The 26365-nt window shown below is 53.6% G+C and overlaps 2 protein-coding genes across 2 annotated transcripts; both read right to left on the bottom strand.

Moving 5' to 3' along the window:
* Positions 1-328: 328 nt before the first annotated feature.
* On the bottom strand, positions 329-7772 carry LOC102824558 (cytochrome b-245 light chain-like). The gene is made up of 6 exons (XM_006860112.1): positions 7715-7772; positions 4197-4266; positions 3726-3800; positions 3273-3356; positions 2611-2692; positions 329-547 (listed from the first exon to the last, which is right to left on the bottom strand). Exons 1-6 carry the CDS (start codon positions 7770-7772, stop codon positions 329-331), a joined length of 588 nt encoding a protein of 195 aa, XP_006860174.1.
* Positions 7773-9444: 1672 nt separating this feature from the next.
* On the bottom strand, positions 9445-16120 carry MVD (mevalonate (diphospho) decarboxylase). The gene is made up of 10 exons (XM_006860111.1): positions 16051-16120; positions 14144-14214; positions 13196-13310; positions 12714-12860; positions 11703-11902; positions 11388-11462; positions 11085-11303; positions 10633-10748; positions 10108-10216; positions 9445-9525 (listed from the first exon to the last, which is right to left on the bottom strand). Exons 1-10 carry the CDS (start codon positions 16118-16120, stop codon positions 9445-9447), a joined length of 1203 nt encoding a protein of 400 aa, XP_006860173.1.
* Between the last annotated feature and the right edge of the window lie 10245 nt (positions 16121-26365).

Below are 26365 nucleotides of genomic sequence, written 5' to 3'. Positions count from 1 at the left end.
AGCTCTGGGAAAGCGGGTCCTGCAGCGTTCACTCCTGCCAACCCAGGTTAAGTAAATTCACAGAGCAGAATTTCAAACCCTTAGTTTATCTCAGATGCCTCATTTTATAGAATATACGAGGCACTGTAATTTCATGTGCCACTGAAAAGAAAACGATGCAGCAAATGGCGTCAAGACACGGCCTGTGGTACTACTGCAAAGGCAGAAAATGGGGTAGACTATGGGGGCTTGGGGGAGACCCCAGGCGCGCGCCCGCCCATTCTCCACGAACACGCACTTGGTTTATTCCCAGAGGGTGTGGGCGCCGCCTGGTGGCCGCAAGGGGAAATCACACAACCTCGTCGGTCACAGGCAGTGGATTGGTCTGGCCGCTCTCCTGGGAGCCCCCTGCCGCTGCGTCTTCTTGCCCCTCACTCAGCTTCTTGCGGACCTCAGCTGGGGGCCGGGGCGGGGGGTTGGTCGGTGGTTGCTTGATGGTGCCTCCCACCTGAGGCAACTCCCTGGGTTTCTGTTCAATGGGGGTCCACTGCTCACCTCTGATGGCCGCCTGGAGGGAAGAGCATGCTGGGAACGGCTCTTTTCCTCCCCGGTCATGCACAACCCCCACCCGTACCTGAAGGACCTGAAGTTCAGAGAGGCTGAGAAACAGATCCAGGAATGGGTGGATGGGGGGAAGGTGTGGGAGGTGCAGGTTTCTGGGGGCCACTTACTGAGGCAAATCGCAAGGCATACGGGAGGGGGTTGGTCCCCAGGTCAGTTCCCAGGGAGGGATGAGGTCCAGGGGAGAACAGAGACCTGTTCTGGCAGGCCCTGACCCTCAGGACACCTGGTCTAACACTCTCCATGCCTCAGTGTGAGTGTGTGTTTAGGATCAGGGAGGGTGTCACAAAACAGAGATTCTTGGGCCCCACGCCCAGAGGCTCAGCTTTAACAGGCTGCAGACCAGGGAATGCTTATTTTAAATGTACTTTCATAGTATTTGATCAATACAAAAAGATGTAACGATTAGTGGGGGAAGGGGGGTATTCAAAAAAATTCATGGAAAAACATAATGAAAAGACAATGGAATTTTCCCAAGAACTTTTGGAAACCATGTCAGATATTCTGTAAGGATCCCTAGTGGTGCAGTGGTTAAGCACTGTGCCATAAATCTAAAGGCCCAAGATTCAAACTCACCAGCTGCTCCGAAGATGAGGCAGCCTAGATGTACAATCCTGGAAACCCTATTAAGGGCAGCTGGCCCCCCACCGCCCCCGTGTGTCACTGAGAGTCAGGGTCGACGGTAGGTTTGGATCTTGGTGGTGGGTGCCATGGAGTTGGTTCTGACCCATAGCGACCCCGTATAGTGTTTTCAAATGGCTAGTGAGCTTGAACCGCTGGCCTATGTACAAGAAAATCCTGCAGGGAGAGTAACACACTGCTTTTGCTCTTGCCCCACCACATATATTTTTGTAAGTCACTAAGCTCATTTTTAAAGACTTTGGCTGAAGAAAAAAAAATGTTTTTAATTAGCATAGTGCAATTACAAAAACACCCCCTAGTAACAGCTAAGATGTGGACTCCAATGTGGCTATGTGGGATCAGCACTCTACAGTGAACCACAAGGTCAGCGGTTCAAACTCACCAGCTGCTTCTCAGAAACCCTATACCGGGTTGCTGAGAGTCGGAACCAATTCTTGCAGGTCAACAGAAAGCAGGACAGCAAGGCCCACAGAAAGATGGACTAAGATTACAAACATGACATTTACAGAAGAGGCACACAGAGGTGAACACTCTCCACCTTATGCCTGGTAAACCAGAGCTGTGCAAAGGTGTGTGTGCAGGGGGAGAGGGGGACAAGGAGGTGGATGAGGTGGGAGATGGAGAGACCACAGGTGTCAGCAAGCACAGCCAGAGGCTGAGCTGACATAGTAGTTCTGCTCCAGACCTAACCTGCGGGCATTCAACACTCATGTACCAGGGAGAGCTGGGCTGCAGGGGTCAAATATGGGGCCTCCACAGGTCTGAACAGCAACTCGAGGTGAAAAGAGAAGGGCAGGAGTCACCACAATCTGAAAGAGGACTCCAAGTCTATACAGACGAGAACACTGAAGACACGCCACACACCCAAGAACAGCGGCCTCTGAGTCGGGTGGGGATTGATCACCATACAGCGAGGGGCTCTAACTGCCCTTGTATATACCAGGGAAACCCCCAACACTTTACCCCAAGCACAGGGTTCCTGTGTGTCCCCAGCCCATGTCCTCTGGCCTCAAGCAGAGGTGACCATTGGTCGCTTATCTGTTCCTGCCCTTTTATGAAGATGGTGTTTTCACACTGGAGAAGAGATGGTCTAGATAAGGAAAAACCCTGATACGGAAGCCCAGGCGGGGTGCCAGCCGTGTTCTGTGCTTCTGGGCAAGCCTTAGACCTATGTGAGCTTCAACTTCCGTGTAGCGGGGCTCAGCCCCCACCTTAGAGACGCAGACTGAATGAAGAGGAAGGTCCTCGGGTGTTATAGAGTGTTCTCATGAGGACCCAAGAGCCCCGCTGGCCTTGCTCTGCCCACACAGGAGCTGCAAGGCTGAGACTGTCAAGAACTCGGGGGCTGCCGACGGGGACATCACTCACCAGCAGATAGATGCCACTCGCGATGGCCAAGCAAGCAGTCCCCAGGATAGTGGCAAGGAGGAAGCCTGCAGGGACCGACAACCTAGATGTGGGGACAGGGGACACCAGGAAGTATAATCAGAAAGGGGCTGGAAGCCCCAGTCCTGGAGCAGAGACCACACGATCTCAGCACAAAAAGAAACAAAAATGTGTCATCTTATGGGACCCCAGACCAAGGGAAGGTCCAACCCTGCCAAAGTTTGGCTTACCTCTTTTAGCCCGTCAAGCTGTACAACACTAGCTCTTAGGACCCAGTCACCATGTTAGGAAGAAGCCCAAGTAGCCATGGAGAGGTTGTGTGTGAGTGTTTGAGCCTTAAGGCAGCGTTAACCAGCCAGCATGTGAATGGGGACTTTTTCAAGGCAGCGACCACATGACCCCCACCTCCACAGCAAAATCTGCCCGGCTAACCCCAGAACTATGGCTGGGGTTGAAGCCAATCAAGAAATAATTAACAGAGGTTTGGGGTACCTCTGCCAGAGCTTGGGTTCTGGGTTTTTGTTTGGAAAGCATCTGGGGGTGTGTGTGTATGTGACTTGGTCCATGTACCAGACTAGGGGGAGTATCTACTCCACACCCTCCTCGTTCCTAGAGCTGGATGAGAAGAGCAGATGGGGACTCACGCGAGGTGCAGGAAGGCCCGGATGTAGTAATTCCTGGTAAGTGGCCCGAACATCTTTACCAAGGACGTCATATACCTCTGCCCACTGGGTGGAATGGAGGCACAGGGGACAGACAGTGGGTTCAGTATCTGTCCCACTCAGGACCCGCCCCCCCCAAGCACTCCTCCAGGGCACCCCAGGAACCACGAGGAAGAAGCTGGGCAGGTATCTGGCCTCAGTTTGTCCAGGTGGAGAATGGGTTGGTGCCTGTAGCCTCAAATAAAGGGACCAAGTGTCTGCAGGTGATACTGGCTTAGTTTCCTGACTCTGTTCGTTCTGCCGGAGCCCTGCATCCCTGGGGTAAACCCAGCACTTCCAGATGGGTCCCAGGGCCTCCCAAGATAGACCTCAAGACCTCACAGACCCAGGGACAGACCCCCCAGTGGCCCCTTGGTAAGTAAGGTGAGGACTCACCAGCGCTCCATGGTGGAGCCCTTCTTCCTCTTCCCTCGGGGGTACTCCAGCAAGCAGACCAGGACTCCGGCGGCACTAAACTCGGTTAAGGAACAGCCTGGCCCGAGAGGGGACGAGGGGGCTCATGGAGACCCGAGAGTCTGAGGAGCTGCTGCTGCCCGAGGCCACAGATGGACACAGGTCTGACCTTCATCCTGCCTTAGTCTAACGCCACCATTCACTTGCCCTACATGGGACAGGTTAAACCCTGTGTGAACGCAGGTGGGCCCCACTTCCACAGTACAGAATGAGCCCTGTCATCCCTGAACTGAGCCTCTAAACAGAACAGGGTGAAGAGCATTCTTCAAATGATGATGTGCACATGGGGCCAGAGACATCACCCCCCAGCCCCCTGCCCATGCCCTTGGTGAAGCGTGGCTGCCACCCACCCTGTTCACCCATGCTGGGGGCACTGACTGTAGACAAGGATACATAGAGTATGCCCCAAAGTACCACTGGGTGAACTGGCCAGCAGTAGCCACGATGCCCCCTGAAATGAGAACTGTGGACAGAGGAGAAGCAGGTTAGCGGAGAGTCCCTGAAGGAGGAGCTGTGGACCAGGCACTGGTCCACACACCCCAGATCAGCCTTCCATTCCATCCACATGCTTGTCAACCTGGTCAGGAGGAAGAGCTTAGGGGGGTGCCTTTAGACAGTTGGGGATGCTCTCCCCGGAAGGTGCTGGATTGAAGCAGTACTCACTGGTGTAGGGAAGGGAGGAGCTGAGAGACAGGCAGCCGGGTAAGGTCAGGGGTCGAAGCTCCAGAGCTTTCACAGCACACTTGTCCCCCCACCTCAAGCTCTGTGACCCCGGCTGTAGACTTGGAATTCTGAGTCTTTGCTTTAGGGATGTGAAAATTATATGGTTGAAAGGTAGTTCCTTTCCTTTTTATTATATGATAGTGACATCTATTTTATTACATGATATTGACATCTATTTTAATTATGATACTGACATCTATTTTATTATATGATATTGACATCTATTTCTATCAACGTTTTCACAGTAACCAAAATCTTATCTGCTGTGGGTAGTACTAGAGGAGTTGTAGGATCAGCACTGGACTGATAACCACGAGGTTGCCAGTTCAAACCCACCAGTCACTCCTTGTAAACCATATACAGGGCGGCTCTGAGTCAGAGCAAGGAGCTCTGGTAGCGTAGTGGTTCCGAATCGGGCTGCGAACCACAAGGTCAGCAGCTCGAAACTACCAGCTGTTTCGTGGGAGAAAGATGAGGCTTTCTGCTCCCGTAAAGATTTACAGCCTCGGAAACCCTGTACAGGGTCGCTATGAGTCGGAACCGACTCCATGGCACATAACAACAACAACATGAGTCAGAGCTGACTGAAGGGCACATGCCAACATTGCAAGTCCCTGGCTGGCACATGTGTGAAAGGTTGGCAGGAGGCACCTCCTCAGAAGACAGGCATGAAGACACGCTTCCAAAAGGTCCAAAAAAAACCCCAAACCTACTGTCACTGAGCAATTCCCCACACTCATGAGGACCCAGTAAGACAGAGAACTTACTCCTTAGGGCGTAAATCTTTACAGATGCAAACTCCCTCATCTTTCTCCCACAGAGCGGCTGGTGGGTTAGAATTGCTGGTCTTGTGGGCAGCAGCTCCTAACTCACTGTGCCAACAGGGTTCTTTCAGACAAGTGGCACAGGACAAAGTTGAGACTTATGTTGTAGTGACTGGTTCCCCACCCAGAGCCCAGACAGCAGAAAGCGCCTGTCTTTACTGTTTGCAGGGCTGGGCGAGGTTTGTCTAGTTTGTTCATGTACAAGTGGCTTTTCCCACTGGAGGGCTCCCACAGGGTCTGCGCCTCCAAGACCCAGGTTCTCAGTTGCCCCGACTTTGGCCCTGGGGACGTCTGACTCTAATTTTGAGATGGGTTACCTATTAACATGTTTGGTATGTCCGTCAGCATTTTTGTGATGGAAAGGAAGAGACAGACTTCTCAAGGGTTCAGTCAGCACATTGCTGACTGCCACCTTTGGGGTATCATGTCCCTGTCCTTAGCCTCAGTTTTGCTACCTGCCATCAGCTTGACTGTCTTCATAGGAGCTGGGAACTCGGCAGTGGCCCGGGCAGGCAAGGGCTGAGCCTTCAGGGAACTTACAGGCTAGTGAGGTGACGTGGGTCAACCTGTGGGTGGTGTGGGATGTGGAAGGAAGTGACCAGGGGCTCCAAGAAACTTTGAGTAGGTGACCCTACTGACCCTACAGTATGTTCCAAAGAGGGGCAGCATCTTCATGGACCCCTCAGGAGGGCCAGGGATGGAGGGGCCCGAGTGGCTGGTGGGAGGAAGAGACAGGAGGGAAGTCCTGGAGGGTTTAAATGAGGACGTGGCAGGACCTGAATTCATAGGATTGGAGGGTAAAGAAAATTCTGCTTAACGGGACAGACAACTAAAAACAGGGCTGGAGTCCTGGTGTGGTGCTACAGGGTACAGCACTAGACCACAAGGTTTGAAATGCAAGGTGGGCGGTTCAAACCCATCAGCCGCTCTTATACAGGGTCGCTATGAGTTGGAATTAATGTGACAGATCTTCACAACTACAGGGTTCAGTGAAGCTTAAGCAGAGGTGTGAGTTGAAAAGGAGTCAGTTAGAGGTGGCATGCTGGGCTGGACAGGCCTTCAGCCAAGCATTCCAACCCATGATCGAGGGAACCAACTGCTTATGCCTCCAATTTCCTGTCTGTACTTAGAAGCAGTGCATTTAGGAATCCTTAGGTCGCTGGTTCGATTCTGGCTTGAAGGAATGACATGTACATGACAGTTTTGCTGAGTTCAGATGTGGCGCTGTAGGTTAATGCACCAGACTGCAAAGCCGTTTCAAATGCAAGGTCGGCGGTTCAAGCTCACCAGCTGCTCCTTGGAAACCCTAGACAGGGTGGCTGTGGGTCGGAACTGATTCAACGGCACTTCACAACAACAACTTAAGAATAGAACCACCTGACAGTGCATGGGGCGTTGAGGAGACAAGGAGCGGAAAATACTTGGTGTAGAGTAAGGATACCTAAGGTCTCAGGTGAGTGGTAAAGTTGGGACCCTGCTCACATCTCCTAGTCTCAAGTTCCTCCCTTCCACTCAGTCCCAGGGGTGGGGGAAATGGCAGCAGGTCCTTGGGGAATGGCTGACTGCCGGGAGAAGAGGAGCTTTCAGAAGCTTCCTTCCTCTTGCCTCAGACCCAGGTCCCCATCTGCCTCTCCTGAGCCACCCAGTCTGAGAGACTTCCGCTTTGCTTCCACACACCAAGCTGGGTGCCGGGACCCTGCTCCTTAACAAGGCCGAGTTGGAGGACCCCTCCGCCTAGAAGATGCCCTACGTGGTGAACCCCTCTCCCCATACACTGGCCCCCTAACTGGCTGGGGTGGGAGAAATCTCACCCAGGCTCACAGTCCTCACTCCTGGACTGCATTATGGGGAATGGAGTGGGGGGTGGGGGTGGGGAGGTAATTACCAAGTTTTCCCAACCCAGGCTGGGTTTGTCTCTTTCCCTCCGCGCGCGCTTCCCCCCCTCCCTCTGAAACTTCCTCTCCCGCCGTGCCGTCCGGCAGGGTGGCCGCGGAGGGGGTGCATCGGTCTGCAGTGGGGGTGCTGCATACTTTGGGGTCCCTACACCCTTCCTTCCACAGTACAAGCCCAAAGTCTCTGACGCTCCCGCCCCGTTCCAGCCCACTGCCTGGGTCTCCAGCTCCCACTCAGGATGCACAGCCCAAGGTCTCTGACTCCCTAAATTCCTGGCTCCCCAGCTCCAGCTCCCATCCAGGGGATGGGGGTCACTTCCTCCTCAGTCTGTAGGGACAGAAGGGGGTGGGTCGGCCTGTAGCTCCCTTTCCCAGCCCGCAGCCCCGGGCCTCGCCCCCCACTTGCCCCGCCCCCACTCCGGGGTGTCGACCCCCGGTCTGCCAGCATCCCCCCGCACTCGCCCGCGCTCACTCAGGCCCGACGCCAGCGCCTGCTCGTTGGCCCACATGGCCCACTCGATCTGCCCCATGGCGGCCGCTGCTCAACTCTTAGCCCCGCGGTTCCGCTTTCAGGGACCCCACCCCCCGACCCGCCCCAGTTCCGGCACCGCCCCGCCGCGCCCCCCCCCCCCCCCACAACCCACCCACAACCAAGACACACCACCTCCACACCGCCCCCACCCCCCCCAACATAGAGGCACGCCCCCATCGGTCAGGTGGGGAAACTGCTCCGCATCCTGCCCTCCTCCGCAGAGACCAGCGTGGTGCCCGAGGCCAGGAAATGGACCCAGCTGCGCTCAAGCCCCGCCCCGCGAGGCCCACTTCCTCCTCCCGCCCCCAGGGCCGCCGTCCGTTCTCAGGGCCTGTGCCCTGTGGGCTCTGGCTGGGCACCGGCCTTCCTGACCCGGTCTCCGAGCTTCCGTCCACTCCCTGGCTCTGCCTTTTCGCGTGTCCTTTGTCTTGTGGGCGCATTAGGGGCAGGCCTAGTGCTCACCCAGGCTGCTGTCTGTGTTCAAGGGGTTTAATTGGCTGCTGGACCACAGGCCTTCCCCACCTGAGCGGGGAGCTAACAAGCCCCCACCCCTGAGAACGTGTTATTAGCTACTCCTGGGGCCACCTTGCACGGGGGAGGGGGTCAATTAACAGGGCCAACCTATGAAGAGTGTGTCAAACTGGGTTAGCAGGGACAGGAACTGGGTGAGGCCTCTCTCCAGGACCCAGGGTTGTGACCCTGACCTCTTCCAGGATGTAAGGCTTCCAAAATCTGGGAAAAGGGAGCAGCAAGTGGGCGGGGTCCCACGGGTGGAGGGGTTCTCAGAAACCCCAAGCAGGGTCCCAGTGATTTGGGGTTTCTGCCAGCTCTCTAGCTCAGCTGAACCTGAGCTCGTCCTGTGTGCTGGGGAGGGGGGCGGATGGGAATCTGAGACTCCTCCCACCTTGACGCCCACACCTGTCAGGGCTGGTGCCTGCTCACAGTACCCAATGGTCCACCTGCAGTGAGGGGCTCTAAGGACCTCCTGACCTTGCTGGTAGGCAGATGGCCCCTGGGGGGGGGGGGGGTCAGTGTTACTTCCATTAGTCCCTGAGCTCAGGATAAGCAGGTGGGCAGTTGAAGTATCTTATTAATCACCTGTCTCTGATGGTGTGAGAAGGCAGCTTCCAGCTCAGGGACAGGATGTAAGCGCCCCTCCTAGGTAACAGCTGTCCATCTCAGTGCCCATAGAGGTCTATAGAACTCCTGCCCCCATGAACCTTGAGGAAGTCTAGTGACCAGGGTGCCAATGAAGAGAGCTGAGGCCAGAGCTCAGTGACACTGAATTTATTCTCATTGAAACACCACATGGTGAGGGTGCCAGCACGTAACCATGGCGATGGCTCAGAGGCCACTTACCCTCCGTGGGGGGCTGGCACCCACAGCAGCTAGGAGAGCCCCTCCCCCAGTCCATAGTGGGTTTCATGAGACCCTCATCGATTCCTGCTCTGTGCCGTCATGTACCACTGGAGACCCAGTGCCCCTGCCTCAGTGTGACAGTGTCCAGAGCTGTAGGGGTGGCCTCTCCCCGTGGCGTCATGGTCACACTGGAATGGTGCAGTCTTCCAAGCCCATCCCCACCTCAGCGCTCACTGCCTGCGAGGCTCTAGGCGTCGCCTGCTGCCCCAGCATGTCACCCTGGCTCCAGATGCTGGCCCACTGACAGGCGGTCAGGCAGAGGGCTTCGGCAGACCATCAGGCCCCAGGAGGTGAAGGTGGGGACTGTCCAGGACTTGAGGCCCTGGCCCTGCCTGGGGGCAAAGAACTCCATGTCAGTCGCCATCAGCACCCCCACCCCACCTGCTCCAGCAGGCTTTAGGGGGCTGGGAGGGGTCTAGTTAGAGCAGCTGGTGCGGGGGTGGAAAGACTCTCATCATCCAGCTATACTGCCCCCCATGAGCCGTAAGCTAACTCCTATGGGTGGAGCTACCTCTCCTCACCCCCACCAGGAACTCCTGTTCACCTGTCTGTCACCTAGACCCAGGGTGGGCATATAGATCACAGGGACCCTCAGCACTCCCAACTCCATCCAGAAGCTACTCGTTCTAGTGAGCGGTCCCTCGCCTGATGGCCCGTCTGTCCCTGCCCAGGGCTACACCTACATTTGTTTTCTAGAACCTGAGATGATGCAAGTTTGGATGAAGGCGCGAAAGTACCGTGCCTTCCCACGGAGTGGGACCCAGAGAGTGGGAAATGCTGCCCATTCCCCTCCTGCCAGTGAGGCCTCGACCCACACGGAGCCTGAACCACGCACACCAGCCGCCTGAGTCCAGATTGGCCCGCCTCACGCAGAGCCAGAACTTGACACTCCAGCTTCCTGAGCCCAGACTCACCTTTGTAGTGATGATGTATCTGATGCCCCCGGGGGCTGGGTTCAGCGCCAGTGCGGCCTTCAGCTTGTCCGACAGCTGGACTGACCTCACTGGCAGTCCCTTCAGAAACCTAAAGAAAGACAGTGGGTCACTGAGGCCTCCCCTTGGGTCTGGTCACCGGAAGCCCTGTGCCAGGTGTGGGGGCTAAGAGGAAGAGTCCCACTCAAAACCCTGATCACCATCGCAATCCTCAGACCAGGGAAGCCCTGCAAATGTCAGGGCTACTGTGCGGGGGTCAGTATTCTCAGTCCCCCACCGGAGAGGCAGTATCACCCCAATTATTGGACAAGTGACACCCCATATATACCCTAGACTGTCCATGGGACGCCAAGACACATCACAGTTACTAAGAGGTGAGCCCCCCTATAGTCACTGCCTGTGGCCTCCACACATTACCCACCTATGGCCCTTCCTGTGGGTATTATCTGCTCCCTGCTCTTGGCAGAACGCCCAAATCTCCCACCAAGGGGGAGGGCAACCACTCACTTGTCTCCATTAGGCTCTGGGGGAAAGCAGTGCCTCACGGCGGCCACAAACTCAGCCATGGTGTCTTCCAGGGTGAAGATCACGGCATTGGGGCCCGCATCAAACGTGTACGCCACCTGGAATGTGCTGGGTCAGCCTGGCTGTCCACATAACACTGCCCACAGGCCAAGCAGAGAGGTGACAGACACAGCTTCTCTGACGGAGGACCCCCATTCCCAATGCTCAGATGGCGCTGCAACCCTGTGGGGTCCTGTGTGGATCAGGACACCATTTACAGGGAACAGAATCCAGCAGAAAGAAACCCAGAATGCTTTGCACACCATGAGGGTGAGGCAGGGTGTGTGAAGCGCCCCGTGTTTGGGGTACAGGATACTGCATGCTCTCCCAGGAATACAGGAGGGCTGAGAGCAGCGTGGGTGGAGCCAAAGGAAGGGGTCCTGGCTGTCCCCTACCTTGGTCTGGCCGTGGTACGTGTTGAAGCGGTGCACAAGATGAATGATGTTCTTGGAGGTGTCATTGAGGTAAGAGATTGGGGGGAAAGTGTCTAGGCAGGTGGCGTGAAACTGGTTGCTGTCCTTCATGGTCAGCTCGCCGAAGGTGGCGAAGTCCCGATCTCGGATACACCGGATCATCTCAGTCATTCGCGTGGGTACCACAGACGCTGCCCGGAACTGCAGGGTGACAGGGGTGTCCTGTGAGGCGGGGCCTTCCTAGCAAGCCCCTGAGCTGGCTCTGTCACTTGGGCTGCCCCTCACCTGGAGCAGGGCGCTGGTCTCCACACTCGTCTGCATGCCTGAGGTACTGCTTGTTAGTTTCTTGTCTGCGCTCACCTGCAGGACAGCGCGAGGCCTTGCTCTGTGGCCACGCCCACCCGCCCCAGCTCTGGGGATTAAACCTCATCAAGGAGGGTGCCTGGACTCCTGCCCCCACCACCTCCTCCTCATGACCTTGAATCCCTCAGCTGGGGTGGAGGCAGGAAACCCGAGCTACGCTGACCAGAGAGAGACTCCGGCCCCGGGGAGGCAGTGTGGCTCTGGTCCAGTCCACTAAGAAGGCCTGGGCTCACTCACCACCAGGACAAGGATGCGGAGCTCTGGCCAGTGCGACTCAGGGGCCACCTGCTGGGCGATGCTGTCCTTACCGTCCGCTTGCTCCCCCCGCTGCCACTGCACAAAGCCACCATACAGACTCCGGCAGGCGCTGCCAGAGCCACGGCGGGCCACCTCTGACAGCTCGGCTTCCACCCCATAGACTTTCGCTAGGGTGTAGGCTACAGGCAAGGAGGGTGGGGGTCTCAGAGACTGCCAAGGAGGCTGAGACCACAGCAGCATCCACAGGTCCCCCACGGATGGGCGATCCACAAACGCTGAGACCATCACCGCCCAGGGTCACTGGCCCGTCCACCACCCTCCTTCCCCACGCCCACGCCTGTTCATCCTGTCCACCTATCACTCCCATCCCAATCAAGAGCTTGCTCTGGAGACAAAGTAGACTAGATCACAGCCCCAGACTTCACCATCTTGGGTTCTCAAACCCCTGGGGGAATGGCAGGGGACAGCTATAAGGGGCTGAGGGGGCATCTGAGGAGGGGCACCTGAGCTGGGTCGTCTGGGGCAGGGGCGAGATTCAGAGGCAGCTCAGCATGAGGCAGTGCTGGGGGTCTAGGGCAGCGTCCAAGCAGAGGTAGCCCACCCAGAGAGGCTGAATGCCCAGACCTGCTCACCCAGGACACTCACGTGACCTGAGCGGGGTCAATAAATGCCATCCTGGGATTTATGCTGGGGCTACTGGGGAAGACGTGCCCCCTCCACAGCCTCACAGTACTGGTGACTGGCTCTGCCGCCACACGGTGGTGGGTGATGGCAGAAAAGGCAAAGCTCAGACTTAGAGATTCCACAGATGTTACTGGAAGCCTGCATCTAGCAGCGCCTCTTGGACTTCTTGATTACAAGAATCAGCAATCATGATTATTTCAGCTTAAAGCACTTGGGGGCAGGTCCAAGCATACAGGACACTGGAGGGGACAGCTGCACATGGGCACCGTACCACCATACAGAGGCTCGAGTCCCCACAGTACCCACCCAGACAGGCATAGCCCGCAGCAGAGGAAGCCAGGCCCGCGGCCGTGGGGAAGTTGTTCTCAGATGCGACGTGCACCTTGTAGCTGAGGCTGGGGGGCGGCGCGTTCCGGTCATCTGAACTCCTGCGCTTCCGGGCCAGGCGGTGGACTGCCGGCCAGGACATTGTTAGCACCGGATGAGACCAAGAAGAGGCAGGAGTCTAGTTGACCCAAACTTTCACAGAGGCCCCAGACCCACCCAGCGCTCCGGGAAGTCAGGTGGGAGGGTAAACCAAGGACAAACTGCTGCCACTGGAGTCCCGGTGTGGCCCCACATAAGGTCAGCAGTTCAAACTCGCCAGCCTCTACTCAGAAACCCTATACAGGATCGCTGAGTCAGAACAGACTCAACGGCTTTAACAACAACTTGGTCAGAGCACCTGGCCCCCACCCAGAGCAAGGGTAGAAAGGGGGTACGGGGGGCGGTGACCCTCACAAACTCACTCTCCCTCAAGCAGGACTGCAGGCGCGGCTGCCCCATGTCCACCTCAACGCCATTCAGCCAGATCCGGTCCTCTGTAAAGTCCTTGCTGATGGCAGCGGTGGTAGTGGTTTTTAGCTGGAAAGGAAGCTGGGTCACCTTGGGGTCTGGAGGGAGGTCTTTCTGCCCCAGGGCCCCTCAGGTCAGCTGCAGGAGTAGGTCTGGCCCTGGGTGGAAGTGGGGATGGTCACACTTTCACGGGCCATAGCAGCACCCTATTCTACTCGGACAGGCAGGCCTTCCCACGCACCCTGGGGTGAGTGTGTACAGCTGTGTACATGTGTGTGTTCAAACCGACCTTCAGGTGGAGTGCTTAACCTATGGTGTCATGCCAGTACTCCAGTATGTACAATAGTGTGTGTGTGCATAATGGTATGTGGGCTGGTATGTACATGTGTGTTATGTGTGTATAATGGTATGTGGGCTGGTGTGTACATGCGTGTGATTTGTGTGTGCATAATGGTACGTGGGGTGGTGTGCATGTGTGTATAATGGTATGTGGGCTGCTGTGTACGTATGTGTACATGTGTGTTATGTGTATAATGGTGTGTGTGCTGTGTGTGAGACGCAATCCCAGGAGGACATGTGTGTATACGTGTGTGTGCATAATGGTATATGGGCTGGTGTGTGTGTACATGTGTGTTATGTGTATAATGGTGTGTGAGATGCAATCCTGGGAGGACACGTGTGTATGCATGTGTGTGTATAATGGTGTGTGGACTGGTATGTACATGTGTGTGAGATGAGAGCCCGGGGGCACGAGCACACGTGAAGAGACCTTGGGCTGTACACACATGTACACGAGTGTTGCTCACAGTGGAGACGAGCCAACAGTTGGTGTTGTGGGAGAGTCCTCACCCACCAATAGTTGAGTGCTGTCTCTCTCACACAAGCCCTCAAGCATCCCTTACCTGGTCCTGGTGCAGGGTAACACTCAGGGAAGAGTTGAGGGGCAGGATCAGCTCCTCATCACGCTTTCCCCCTGGAATGATGATCGGAGGGCACATTTGTCTCCCAGTCTCCCAGCACCTCACTCCTTCATCATTGCTCCCATAGCTGCTCCGCCCTCTAAGCGCTGGTCCTGCAGCAGGCAGATCCTACTCTGCCCTCATAGCCGTGGGGGCAGCTCGAACTCAGGGCAGCCCTGCGTGTGTTATAAAGTAGAACTGTGCTGTTTGGTGCTCTTGGCTGTGATCTCTATGGAAGCAGTTTGCCAGGCTTTTATTCCTCAGCACTGCTGAGTCAGTTTGGAGCACCAATGTTTAAATTAGCAGTCAAGTATAGATTCTCTGTACCACCCAGGTGACTCAGGCACACCTGTAGTGATTAAATGTGTCTTGGTTGTATTAATGTCAACATCTTCATTGCTACACTGTATCTTGGCTTATCAATGTCAGTATCTTGGTTGCTACATCATTGCTACAGTTTGACAGATGTTCCTACTGGAGGAAATTGAGGATTCGTTTTTACAACTACATGTGAACCTGCGATTATGCCAAAATAAAGAGCCAAGTTAAAAAGAAAAGAATAAAGCCAGAGCCCAGGATGGTATCTCAGGTTGCCTGGGCAGCTTGCCAGTCAGTGGGAGCAGGTGGTGTTGAGCAACATCTATCCCAACCTGTCCTCCCGGAATGAGGGCAGCCCCAGCTGGGCAGAGAGAGAGGACGAGTCATCCTGGGTATTACTAGCAGGATGAGGTCACTCTTTAGAGGAAAGCAAGGTGCTGACTTCCTAATTGGCATGTCTCAAACTGATTCTCCAAACTCCGTGTCCCCCAGCTGCAGCATGGTGGGGAAGCCTGGGCTTGATATTGCAAATCACCACCTCCAGCTGCATCCCTGGTCAGATGACTTCACGGCGCCAAGATTCAGTTTCCTCCTCTGTAAATGGAGGCTAAGAGGACCTAGCTCACAGGACCCCTGGGGCGGGATGTCACCCACCTGCAGGGTAAAGACTGGCTGATCACAGTCCTTAACCACCCAACTCCTACCTACCTACGTGGCTCTCACCCACCCACCCTTCAGGGTGAGTGAATGCTGGGCTGACCTGCCCATTACTCACTCCGCTCCACTAGTCCCAACACACCGGTCCCTCTGACCCCTAACCCCCTCCTGCTGACCTCTGCACACCTGTCTGTGCACATGGAACCCCTCCTTCCTGACTCCCACACACATGCCCCCTGCCAGTTAACCTCTCCCTCCTGACCACTGCACACCTATCCCTGCATACTGATCCCCTCCCTCCTAACCTGTGCACACCTGTCACTGCACACCTGATCCCTCCCTCCTGACTCCCACATACCTGTCCCTGTCCCAGCACACCTGACCTCCTCCTCCTGACTCCCCCATACCTGTCCCCCTGCACACCTGATCTTCTCTCTCCTAACCTCTGCACACCTGTCCCTGCACACACGACTCTTTCCTCCTGACTCCCCCACACCTGTCCCCCTGCATATCTGACCCCTCCCTCCTGACTCCCCCACACATGCTCCCTGCATGTATACCCCTCCCTCCTGACCACTGCACACCTATCCCTGCATGCTAACTCCCTCCCTCCTAACCTGTGCACACCTGTCCCCCTGCACACCTGACCCCCTCCCTCTGAACTCCGCACATCTTCCATTGCACAACTGACCCCAAGCCTCCTTATCCTGTACCCCATACACCTGACCCCCTCCCTCCTGTCCGCCACACACCGTTCCCGCACACTTGCGTCCCTCCTGCCTGACGTTTGCAAGTTGTCCCCTCCCTGATTTTCTCCCTCCTGTCCCCCGCACACCTGACCCTGCACACCGTGGGGTGCGCAGCCCGTTACTTACAATACTTGATGACGGCGATGTTGACCGGCGCGGTGCAGGTGACCACCGTGAGCTGCTTCTCCGAGGCCATGGCCAACCACCGGGCGCCAAAGCCGGGACCCGCGCAGGGCCCCTAACTTGCCGGCTCCTCGTCTCACGTACTGCGCGGCGATTGGCCCTCGAGTCCGGCAGCTGCGAGCCGCCCAATCAGCGGCGGGCCCGTCCCACGATCCGTCTCTCAGCCAATGGACCGTATCGTATGATGGGCTGCTGACGGTAAGCCCGCCCTCGCCCTCGGGGCCCGTGGAGTCTGCGCAGTCGCTGAGTCTTACCCGGGCTTTCCCGTCACCTGAGGTCTCCGTGGCACATTTAGCTTGGGGTTTCCCACACCTGGGGTATCTCCCGCACTTAGGGTACCCCCGTACCTGGGGTTCCTTCCGCACCCCCCCCCGTAGTCCCCCTTGTCCGCCTGAGTTCAGTGTTAGCCAGATCCCCGCCAGGGAATTCAGTGCACTGGGGGAAAGTCAAGACATTTTCTGTGCTCCTGCTCCTTGCTATAATTGTTTGATTTAAAATGAATTTGGTTTAAGAAGATTCAAGAGCATGGAGTGTGAAGGCCCCACCAAGGACCAAACACCCGGTTATTTTTCTTGGAAACCATCAGTGTTACCTTTCCATCAACATTTAATGCATGTGGCACTGTAGGGTCAACACTGGACTGCAAACCACAAAGTCAGCTGCTCCTAGGAAACCCTAGATAGGTTTACTATGCGTGGAAATTGACTCAGGACCCTTACCACCACCAGGAACAAACAGGATTTCCCCACCTTACTTTTACCAGTTAAGAATTTGCTGGAAACCAACCATCCAATTCGGTGGGGGAATGCCCTCGCTCTGCATCTGGTAACACCACAACTTACTCACTCAGACCCTCGACAGTGTGCAGTCAGGTTGTTACCATCGTTTGGATATTATAAACATACTTTTTAGCACATACTATGCCAGAGTGGCTATTTCTGTAGGGAAATCTCCTGGAAGTGGGATTACTGTACCACCTCATGGGATCTGCGTTCAGTGACCTTGGTAGAGGTGGACGTGGACTTAGTGACCACACCCCCATCGCTGAGGTGTGGGAGGGAGCATGCCCCCCATTGCTGAGGTGTGGGAGTATGCCCATGTCACCAAGGTGTGGGTGTGGGAGCGTGCCCACACCTGCCCCATGAGGTATCTGTCTTCAGAGGGCACACAGTCTCTGGTCATTGCTTAACTGTTGATCTCACAAGACGATGGTTTTCTCTCACAATCAGTCATCTGCTTGGGCAACACGATTCCTTGTGAAGACACCCTCAGCTGAGCCACAGGCACTGTGTGTTCCATGGAGTCTGGTGAGCAGGAACACAGACTGGCATGCGTTTCTGTGTGGTGACCAGACACTGTGTTATGTGCTTTACCCATGTTACCTGGCAATTTTCATCACTATGTGCAAATCAGGAGTCTTGTTGTGGCGCTGTGGGTTAATGCTCCAGGCTGCAAAGCCATTTAAACCACAAAGTCAGCAGTTCAAGTTCACCAGCTGTTCCTTGGAAACCCTATAGAGGGTTACTATGGGTCGGAACCGACTCGACAGCACTTCACAACAACCAATGAGCAAATCAAGTGCTGAAACAGTTAACAGCTCAGTGAAAGGGTGATTGATGGCTTGGAACCACTCAGCAGTTACAACAGAAGATCTGGGGCTCTGGTTCTGTAAACAGTAGAGTCTAGTAATGTAGACAGCAAACTTCCAAATGACAAGGTCAAGTAGATTTCAAGATACAATACTGTTTTAAGAAGGAGAAAAGATTGATAAATTACAGAGTAACCTTAAAGAAACCTGCATATCAAGATAAGAAAATAAGAAAGATTTAGGAAACATTAACACAATAGAAAGGAAAATGAAAATCCACAAACAAAATGAACTCAGCTTAGAAAGATCTGTGGACGAACCCAGCAACACCACAAAGGCAGACAGAAAAATGGAAGTAGTCAAGTCTACCTGTTGAAAACTAAGTGTAGTCACTGGTTCAATGTAGCAGTCAAAGAGACAGAGAGAGCAGGATGGAAAAGAAACCAGGATCCTTCAATACGCTGTCTACAAAAGACATCAAAAAAGATGGCGATAGCCTAAATGCCCATCAACAGAATGACCGAACGGTCTTTTGGTGCATACACACAACGGAATACTACAAAACATGGAAGAATAATCAAGAATCTATGAAACACCCAGAAGACATTATGCTGAGTGAATTGGTTGGTCAGAAAGGGACAAATATTGTATGAGGCCAATGTTGTAAAAAGATTTATTTTATTTTAATTTTTTTTAAAGAACGTTTTCTTGATTAAAGAAACAATCTGCGATGATCGTGGGATGGTGGGAGGGAGAATTGTTCATGAGCTATGGTAGGTACATGTTGGCATGGGTCACAAGGCCGGTGTATGCAATGGGAGGAGAGTTGGCAGAGGAAACAAGAAGGTGGCCGGAGTCACAGGGAGGAGTGCAATAGTTAAAGTGAATGGAGGATTGCAACAATGTAATGAGGTAAAAAGTTAAAAAAAAAAAAAAGGTTTTCTTGATCAAAGAAACAATCTATGATGCTCATGGGAGGGTCAGAGGGAGGACTGCTCGTGGGCTATGATTTGTTGGATGCAGAACTGATGATCTGCTCTGTAAACCTTCGCTCAATTCACAATAAAAAGTGTGTGTGTGTGTGGGGGGGGGTATCAGTCTAGAAAACCCTATGGCGCAGTTCTACTTGTCACATGAGGTTGATTTTGTTGTTGTTAAGTTCGGTCAAGTCGGTTCCAACTCACAGCAACCCTGTAAGGATTTCTGAGGAGCAGTTGATGGGTTTGAACCGTCAACCTTGTGAGGTCAATAGGAGTTGGAGTCAACTGGACAGCTCACAACAATAACAACAACACAAGTGTCACATCTACACGGCTACACAACAATTATCAGACTGTCCCCTACCAAGGAGGGCTAGTGGATTTGAACTGCTGACCTTGTGGTCACCCTTGTCCTGCAGCAACACCAGGGTTCCTGGCCGCAGATGCCCACATCCACAGCTGGAGCGTGCATTTCCTGGACCGCCGACCACGACCACACGTTAATGTCGTTAACAATGTGTCATCAATATCGGAGTCCAGGTGTGGCACTGTAGAACCAGCGCTGGACTGCAAGGTCAGCGGTTCAGACTCACCAGCTGCTCCTTGGTCATTATGAGTCAGAACCGACTCGATGGCAAAACCAAGAAATCAAGTGATCCCTGGTGATACCGTGGGTTAAACATTAGGCTGATTCCTAAAAGGTTGGCGGTTCAAGCCCACTATCCACCTCACCTGACACTCATGGGAGAAAGATGTGGCTGAGTGTTGATGTGGCGCAATAGGGTAAGCACTGGGCACGGAGCCACAAGATCGACAGTTCAAACACCTCAGCCAGCAGCTCCCTGGAAACCGTATACAGGGTTGCTGTGAGTTGGGACAGACTCAGCATCGCTCAGCAACCACCTCCACAAAGACTTACAGCCTCGGACACCCTACGGCACAGTTCCACCACGTTCTGTTGGGTCTCTGGGAGTCACAATCCACTCCATGGCTGTGGGCTTGTGGAGGTGGTGGTGACAAACTGAAGGACAGAAAGCTGACACCACGCTTTTCTGAAGCGTTCTATTATAATGCCCCTCTCAAGAGGATGGAGGGAGCGACAGGAAAGCAGAAAGGAAAGCTTCCAACCTAAAAGCTAAGAAGCAAGAATGGTTTTCATAGGTTTGGGCAAGAAACTTCTGCAATCCTGCCTCCTACTGAGGTGGGAGACAGCGTGGGGCGGTGATGCTTACGTTTTAATGTGCATCTGAGTCAGGGGGTCTCTTAAAGTGCAAGCTCTGATTCAGTGGGTCTGGGGTGGGATCCGAGAGTCTTCACCCTAGCAAGCTCCCCAACAGGCCAGTGCAGGACATGCTGGTCTTCAGGTCTCACCAAGTGACAAAGAAGTTGAGGGAGTCAAAAAGTACTGCTGTGGGGGTTCCGGTTCATGCATGCATGGGAGTACTCACATCTCTGTGATCAGTGGGTGGCCGCAAACAAGTTCTCAATCAAACACTTGTCTTCATCTCCTTAGGGGGCCTTCAAAAGGTCCAGTCGGAAACAGTGGTTTCCAATTTGCTGGGCCTGCTCAATTCGAAGCAGAGAGGGCAGCTTAGAGGGTTAGGCAACCTTTTTGTTCTGATCCCAAAGTGGTCATCTTGATCAATTTTCATGACGAAAGTTGAAAACTGCATTTCTGAGAAAAAGGCAGGAAAGGTGTGTCAAGGAATGTTTTCTTCCCTGGCACCATGTACCTGCTCATTTTCCAAGGGTAACAAGGGCAGTCTGACAAGAATGTCTTTGTGAAACCTTACCCCAGCTATCGTCTGGCCCATTCAGACTTTATTTTGTTTCCCAAATTAAAAAAAAAAAACATTCAAAAGGAACACAGTTTGAATTCTCCAGGATTCAATCAAAGAGTGCAGAATGTTGTGGGAAGGGTTAGAGAGCTGTTGGCCCTGCTTTCAGAAGTGTCTTCACCTCGCTGGAGGCCACGTTGAGGTACAGAAGCTCCACATTTTAATATTTTTGTTTAATAAACATTTCTGTGATTTTGAAGCTACACTTTTTGATGGACTCTTGTACATCATGGGGTCTCTAGCTTGTGTGTGAGTAAGTTTCCTGGATGCCTGGTTTATAAAATGGAAGTGATCAACGTACCCAAGCAGACGTCTGTCCATTGTCCAGCACATGGAAGCCTTCACCAGCAGCTGATACCTGAGAAGGCGACGGTCCACGCAGAAGCACAGAAATGAGGGTTACTGTGTGTCTTACTGGGCACTGTCTTAGAATGCAATCTGTCTCCCCAAAATATGTGCCAACTTGGCGGGGCCATGAGTGTGTGGTTCAATGCTATGCGGCAGCCACGGTGGGATCGAATTAGAGAAATCAGCGAGAGGACTCAGGGTGGACAGTAATATCCTCAGTCCCATCGTTAACACGGGTCTGATGGCGGGGAGATTTCCAGGAATGGAGACTGCAACACCTTGTATCATACAAGAGGTAGAAGGTGAGACGTGAACGGAAAACGGGACCTACTACCACCAAGAAAAAAGACGTACGGTCCCTGCACTGTGATGCTCCCGGATTCAGGAAAGATTGACGTCAAGGTACACGGAGACCTCCCAGGAAGGCAGGGTCTACGGACACAGAAAGGGGTCAAAAACCTTCCTCCAGAACAAGCGCTCCGAATTTGTTCTTCCAGCCGCCTAAACTGCCTGCGAGTGCATCTCTGTTAAACTCGCCCCCTTGTGGTGTTTGTGTTATAGTAGCACTGGAGAATTTAGGCACCAAAGGTGAGGGGGCCCCCGACCTGACTCACCTGTGTTATCTCTGAGCGGGGAACTACTGGAGGGCTTTCGTTCACTTTGCAGACAGTTGCCACGTGTTTGCATATGGTGCGATGCTGTTGAGTTAGGGTACACCTTAGTGAAAAAGCGGGAGACGGGGCCTCCGGGAAGATCTGATGTCCAGACCCAGGGTGGGGCTTGTCCTGTGTTGACCAGCATTACCCTGGCCATCTGCAGAACAGCCAGCAGGGGGCACCAGTGTCCTTGTCCTGCTCGTGGTCTCCACGGACTGTCTGCAGCTGCCCTATCCCAGGATTAAAGACGGGCAACAGAGGTCCTGATGTGGTGCTGTACGATAAGCACTCGACCATGAGTTTGGTGGTTCAAAGTCAGCCAATCCTCAGAAAGCCTATATGGGGTCGCTATGGGTAGGTACTTAACAACAACAACGGATGTCATTACCATCTGTTCTCTGCTGGGGAGGGACGGGCCTTCAAGCACTGACTGAACCCCAACAACCCCCAGAATGCCCTTTTGGTGAGACAGGGAGACCGGATCTGGCCCAGGACTGAGCCCCAGAAATTGCCACCAAGCAACAGTTGCACCCCATTTCCTCTCCATACCTCATTCTTCCCCTCAGCTAGCATTGCTGCCGTTTAGAATTCCCCTGTTCGCTGGGAAATGCGTCATTGCAGGTACCGAAGTCACTCGGAAGGTAACCCACGTTAAGAAATGAGACACTGCCATTCTCAGAAAACTTCCTCCTTCCATAGATGGATGGAGCACGGCAATCAGGCTTACCTCTTCAAAGTCACACCTTGCAAGGGGACTGTCCCTCTGCGTGGGGCTGAACTGTCTTTCTGAGATTTGATGGCCTCACTCACAGTCCCGTTGTTAAGAGCCATTTCAATCTTCACGAAACGAATACCTGTGGGGACTCAGGACAGGTGGGGGTGAGTCACGGGAACAGAAGATGCGGTTCCGGTGGTGATTTGGGTCTCACTGGGCCTGAGTAAGGCCAGTCCTATGTTTCATTCTCCAAAGATCCTTCTCTTTCACCAAGAGGAGATGTGTACAAATCTCTGAATTATCACAGGACTGAAGGCTGTCCAGCTTCACCCTACTGTGTTTACTGACAAACATTTCCGGGGTCCCCTTCTCCAAGGCAGACAGCAGGTAGGCAGGTATCTTCCCTCTGGGCTTGACCATCAGACAAAAAGGGGAGACCACCTGTGGGAAAAGGTGAGGAAGGGCCCCCACAGGGATTCCTCCCAGATGGGGGCTGTTGAGACAGGGCCCCTCTGAGTCGGGAGAAAGACTTACTTGAGAGGGTCATGTTGCAACTGAGGGGAACAGTAGGCCAGGGCTGCCTGGACAGCTTGTGGAGAGATGAGGACAAAGCAACAATTTTCATAAGATCCCACTTTTGGAAATTCTAAGAAATGTGAACGGATCTTTAGGGACACGGTTTGATTTCCAGCCAGTGCACAAATCAGCCCATGCAAACCCCACAGGTCACAGAGCCTCAAAGACAGCAGCTAACAGTAACAGCGGGAAGAAACAGAGTAGGAAGGGCAACAACCAGCGCCTCTTTCTAGACTCCAGAGCCTTGTGCTGACCGGGGCGTGATGTATGGGCTGTCCGCTTCCTGGGAAAGGTTAAGGTCTGACACGAGGTGACCAAGGTCCTTCCAGTTTAAACCAGAAACCCGCTGTGAGCCCAGGGGGAGGGAGCCGGGCCAGTACACACACAACTCTGCTCTGTGCCAGCCCAGAGAGACAGAAACTTCAGTCAAGAGCCAAAAGCTGGGTTGTGGGCAGCCCAGGGAGAAAACCTCTCCAAACCTGCCTTTGGAGAGCTTTGATGGCACAGTGAGTAAGTGTTGGGCTACTAACCCAAAGGTCCATGGTTCAAGCCCACCAGGTGCTCTGTAGGAGAAAGATGAGACAGTCTGCATCCTTAAAGATATGGGGGTCTCAGAGCCCCTACTCTGCCCAACAGCGTTGCTATAAGTCGTAACCACCTCGAGGGCCGTGTTTGGGGCTTTGCCTCTACTTTCAGTTTCCTTACCTTTGTCTCTCTTTTCCTTTGCCTCTTCTGTCTTCTTATTAAATCCTGTCAGATTGTGAACATGTCCTGCTGTCCTGTGAGTGTCACATTTGCTCTCAGTTCTGCCTCTTCCTGTTTCTGCACCTGTTCCCTGTTAGGGAAGGTGTCAGACGAGGCCCCAGGCAGCCAGGCTAGCATTCTGGGGCTGCTCCCCAGTATTTTCATCTCGGCCCCAATTAAAAACAATTAAAACCACAGCTGCTCTAGTTTTGTGCCTGGCTTCTGGTGATAGCAGATCTTTTCATTGAATGTTAATTTAATTTAGTGACTAATATTATGGATGTTGAGCCAGACTGCCTGGGTTGAAGTCCTGTCCCAGCCACTTCCTTGCTGTGTGACTTTGGATAATGGATTTAACCTCTCTGGGCCCTTAGAAAGGTGGCTGGCCTGGAGAGTCCTCAGCAGGGACTGAAAAGCATTGGTTCCATAAAGCAGCTCTTGTATGTAGCCTGTTCCAGAAAAAAAGAGAAAGTCCACATGGTTAAAGAGGCGAATCCTTGAACTCAGCTTGTTTTGTAGCTTCTAGTTTTCCAAAACAAGGACTTTGAACACACCCTGGTTTACTGTATGTGCAGCCGGGAGCGTCCTGCCAGCTGGGTGCTGGCCCATCATGCCAGCCTGTTCAGTACTTGTTGTGGTATCTTTATCCATCAGCCACCAGCCGTGGAAAGAATTTCCCTGACAAGAGGACACATGCTCCCAAACGCACTGCATCTGGATGCCGGCTCCCACCGCACGCCTGGATAAATATATCTGAGGCTTGATGCATTCGGCCCAGATAAACACAGGGCCTGGCTTACCCAAGTCTGTGGGGACTGATAAGGGTCATTCAGTTTGTTACCAAAGAGCGAGCAGACCCGTTCCAATGATGGGGAAAGTTACCTGTGCACGAAGCCGTGCACTGAGAGCCCCAGAGCGTGGTCTCGATAGAGTTGATGTGATGGTTACTGAATGGACGCTGGACGCTGGACGACTAAGATGGGGTAGAGGTTCTGGTCCCCGGAAGGTGACCCGTACTCATGGCAATGGATGGTAAACTCAAGTCTGTGACATTATGCGTTTCAGAACCTCTTTGCTTTCTTTTTAAACTGGATTGCGGCAAAATCTATATGACACCAAGTTTCCATTTTAAGCACTTTTGCGTGTATTATTTATTTATCATTTACCATATTGAGCGGATACCAACACTTTCCTTCCCGAAGCTTTTCCATCCATCTAAAAAAGAACGAGAAACCTCATTGTTGGCGAGTTTGTTCTGATTCAAAGCGTCCCCATAGGATCCCCCAGCCTGTAATTGTTTCCCAAGCAGGTCTTCTCGCTCATGGAGCAACTGATGGACTTGAACCAGAGAGTTTTTGGTTAGCAGTCGAGTGCTTAACCACTGCTCCACCAGCCCACCCATCCACCACCCCTACTAAAAAAATAAAATAAAATAAAGTAAAAACTTGTTGCTGTGGAGTCAGTTCTGGGAGAGCACGCCTTTAACATCAACCCTGGAGTGCTCACTGTAAGGTCGGGGTTCAAACCCACCCGCTGCTCCTCAGAAACCTTATACACGGTCATTATGAGTCAGAACCGACTTGACAGCACTTAACAACATAAGACTGAGGGGATCTGTCCCATGGGGTTTCCAAAGCTGTCCATCTGCAAACTGTCATTGCCCAAAAAGACGCTGTGACCATGAAGGATGGTTTAGGGAGGCAGGAGGGGAACGTTGCTGCCTAGTAACTCTAGGCAGCAACATTCAGCTTTGAATGCAGAGCTTGCTGGTCAACCATCAGGGGACACCAGGAAGTGTCCTTGCATGGAGGTTGGTCCCAAAGGTGTAATACACAGGCCGAGCCAGGTGGGATGCATTCCCTGCTAAGCTGGACCTTGGAGCAGGAGTTTCTGCCATCTTGCTCCTGCCCCTACATCACTCATAGCAACACAATAGTGGTAACACACCTGGCCAGCTGCTGATCTGGTGGCTGGAAGAAAATCAAGGGATGCGGGGTGGGAGGAGGATAGATCACACTTGGACATTAAGAAATGGATCTAGTTTAGGGGAGACAAATCTGAGGACCTCTGTCACATGTCCCCGGTGTTCCTGTCTACTGTCTATTATGCATGTGGCAAAGGTGCTCAGGTGGTTCCTGCCTGCCCAACACTTGTGCTGGAGAAAGCTGTGGCCGTCTGCGTCCATAAAGATGGACAGTTTGTGCTACAGGGTCACTGTGATCAGAATCAGCTTGGCGGCCGTGGAATGGGCCAACCAGAAACAGGAGCCCTGGTGGATGGAGCACGTCTTCAGCGTCAGCTGCTAACCCAAAGGTCAGCACCTCCGAAGATGAGGCTTTCTGCACCTGCCCAGATTCATAGCCTCGGAAACCCCACAGGCTGGCTGAGTCGGGCTGGGCTCTGCCGCAGTGGGTTTGTTCCTAGAGCCAGTACCTTCCTGTTTTGCAGAATGGGAGACGGAGGCTTTGTACTCATCTCTGGTTACACCAACACTACCAGGACGGCAGCTTCACTTCCCTGGGGGCCCTGCAGGGCCTGTGAGCCGAGTGGGGCATGGACAGGGCCCCGTGTCCCTTCGAGCCTTGCTGTGAGCCCCTTTGAGTGTGTCCTGGCAGCCAGTGCTTTCCCTCTGGAATGTTCCACCCCCCACCCCCCAACCCCGGGGTAAAGAGGCCTGGAAACTTTTGTTCCATTGAGCTGAGCCAGGGAGCTATACTTAGGTACACCAGTGGAGGCCAGGAGCTCGTTCTTTGAGTATAGATAGTAACAAGTGGGCTATTTTCAAACATCCAGAGAACCCCCCAGAAGATTCT

Source organism: Chrysochloris asiatica, unplaced genomic scaffold (assembly GCF_000296735.1).
Source record: "Chrysochloris asiatica unplaced genomic scaffold, ChrAsi1.0 scaffold00037, whole genome shotgun sequence".
Lineage (NCBI taxonomy): Eukaryota > Metazoa > Chordata > Mammalia > Afrosoricida > Chrysochloridae > Chrysochloris > Chrysochloris asiatica.
Note: the sequence above shows the minus strand (reverse complement) of the source record. Positions and strands in the feature narration are given on the sequence as shown.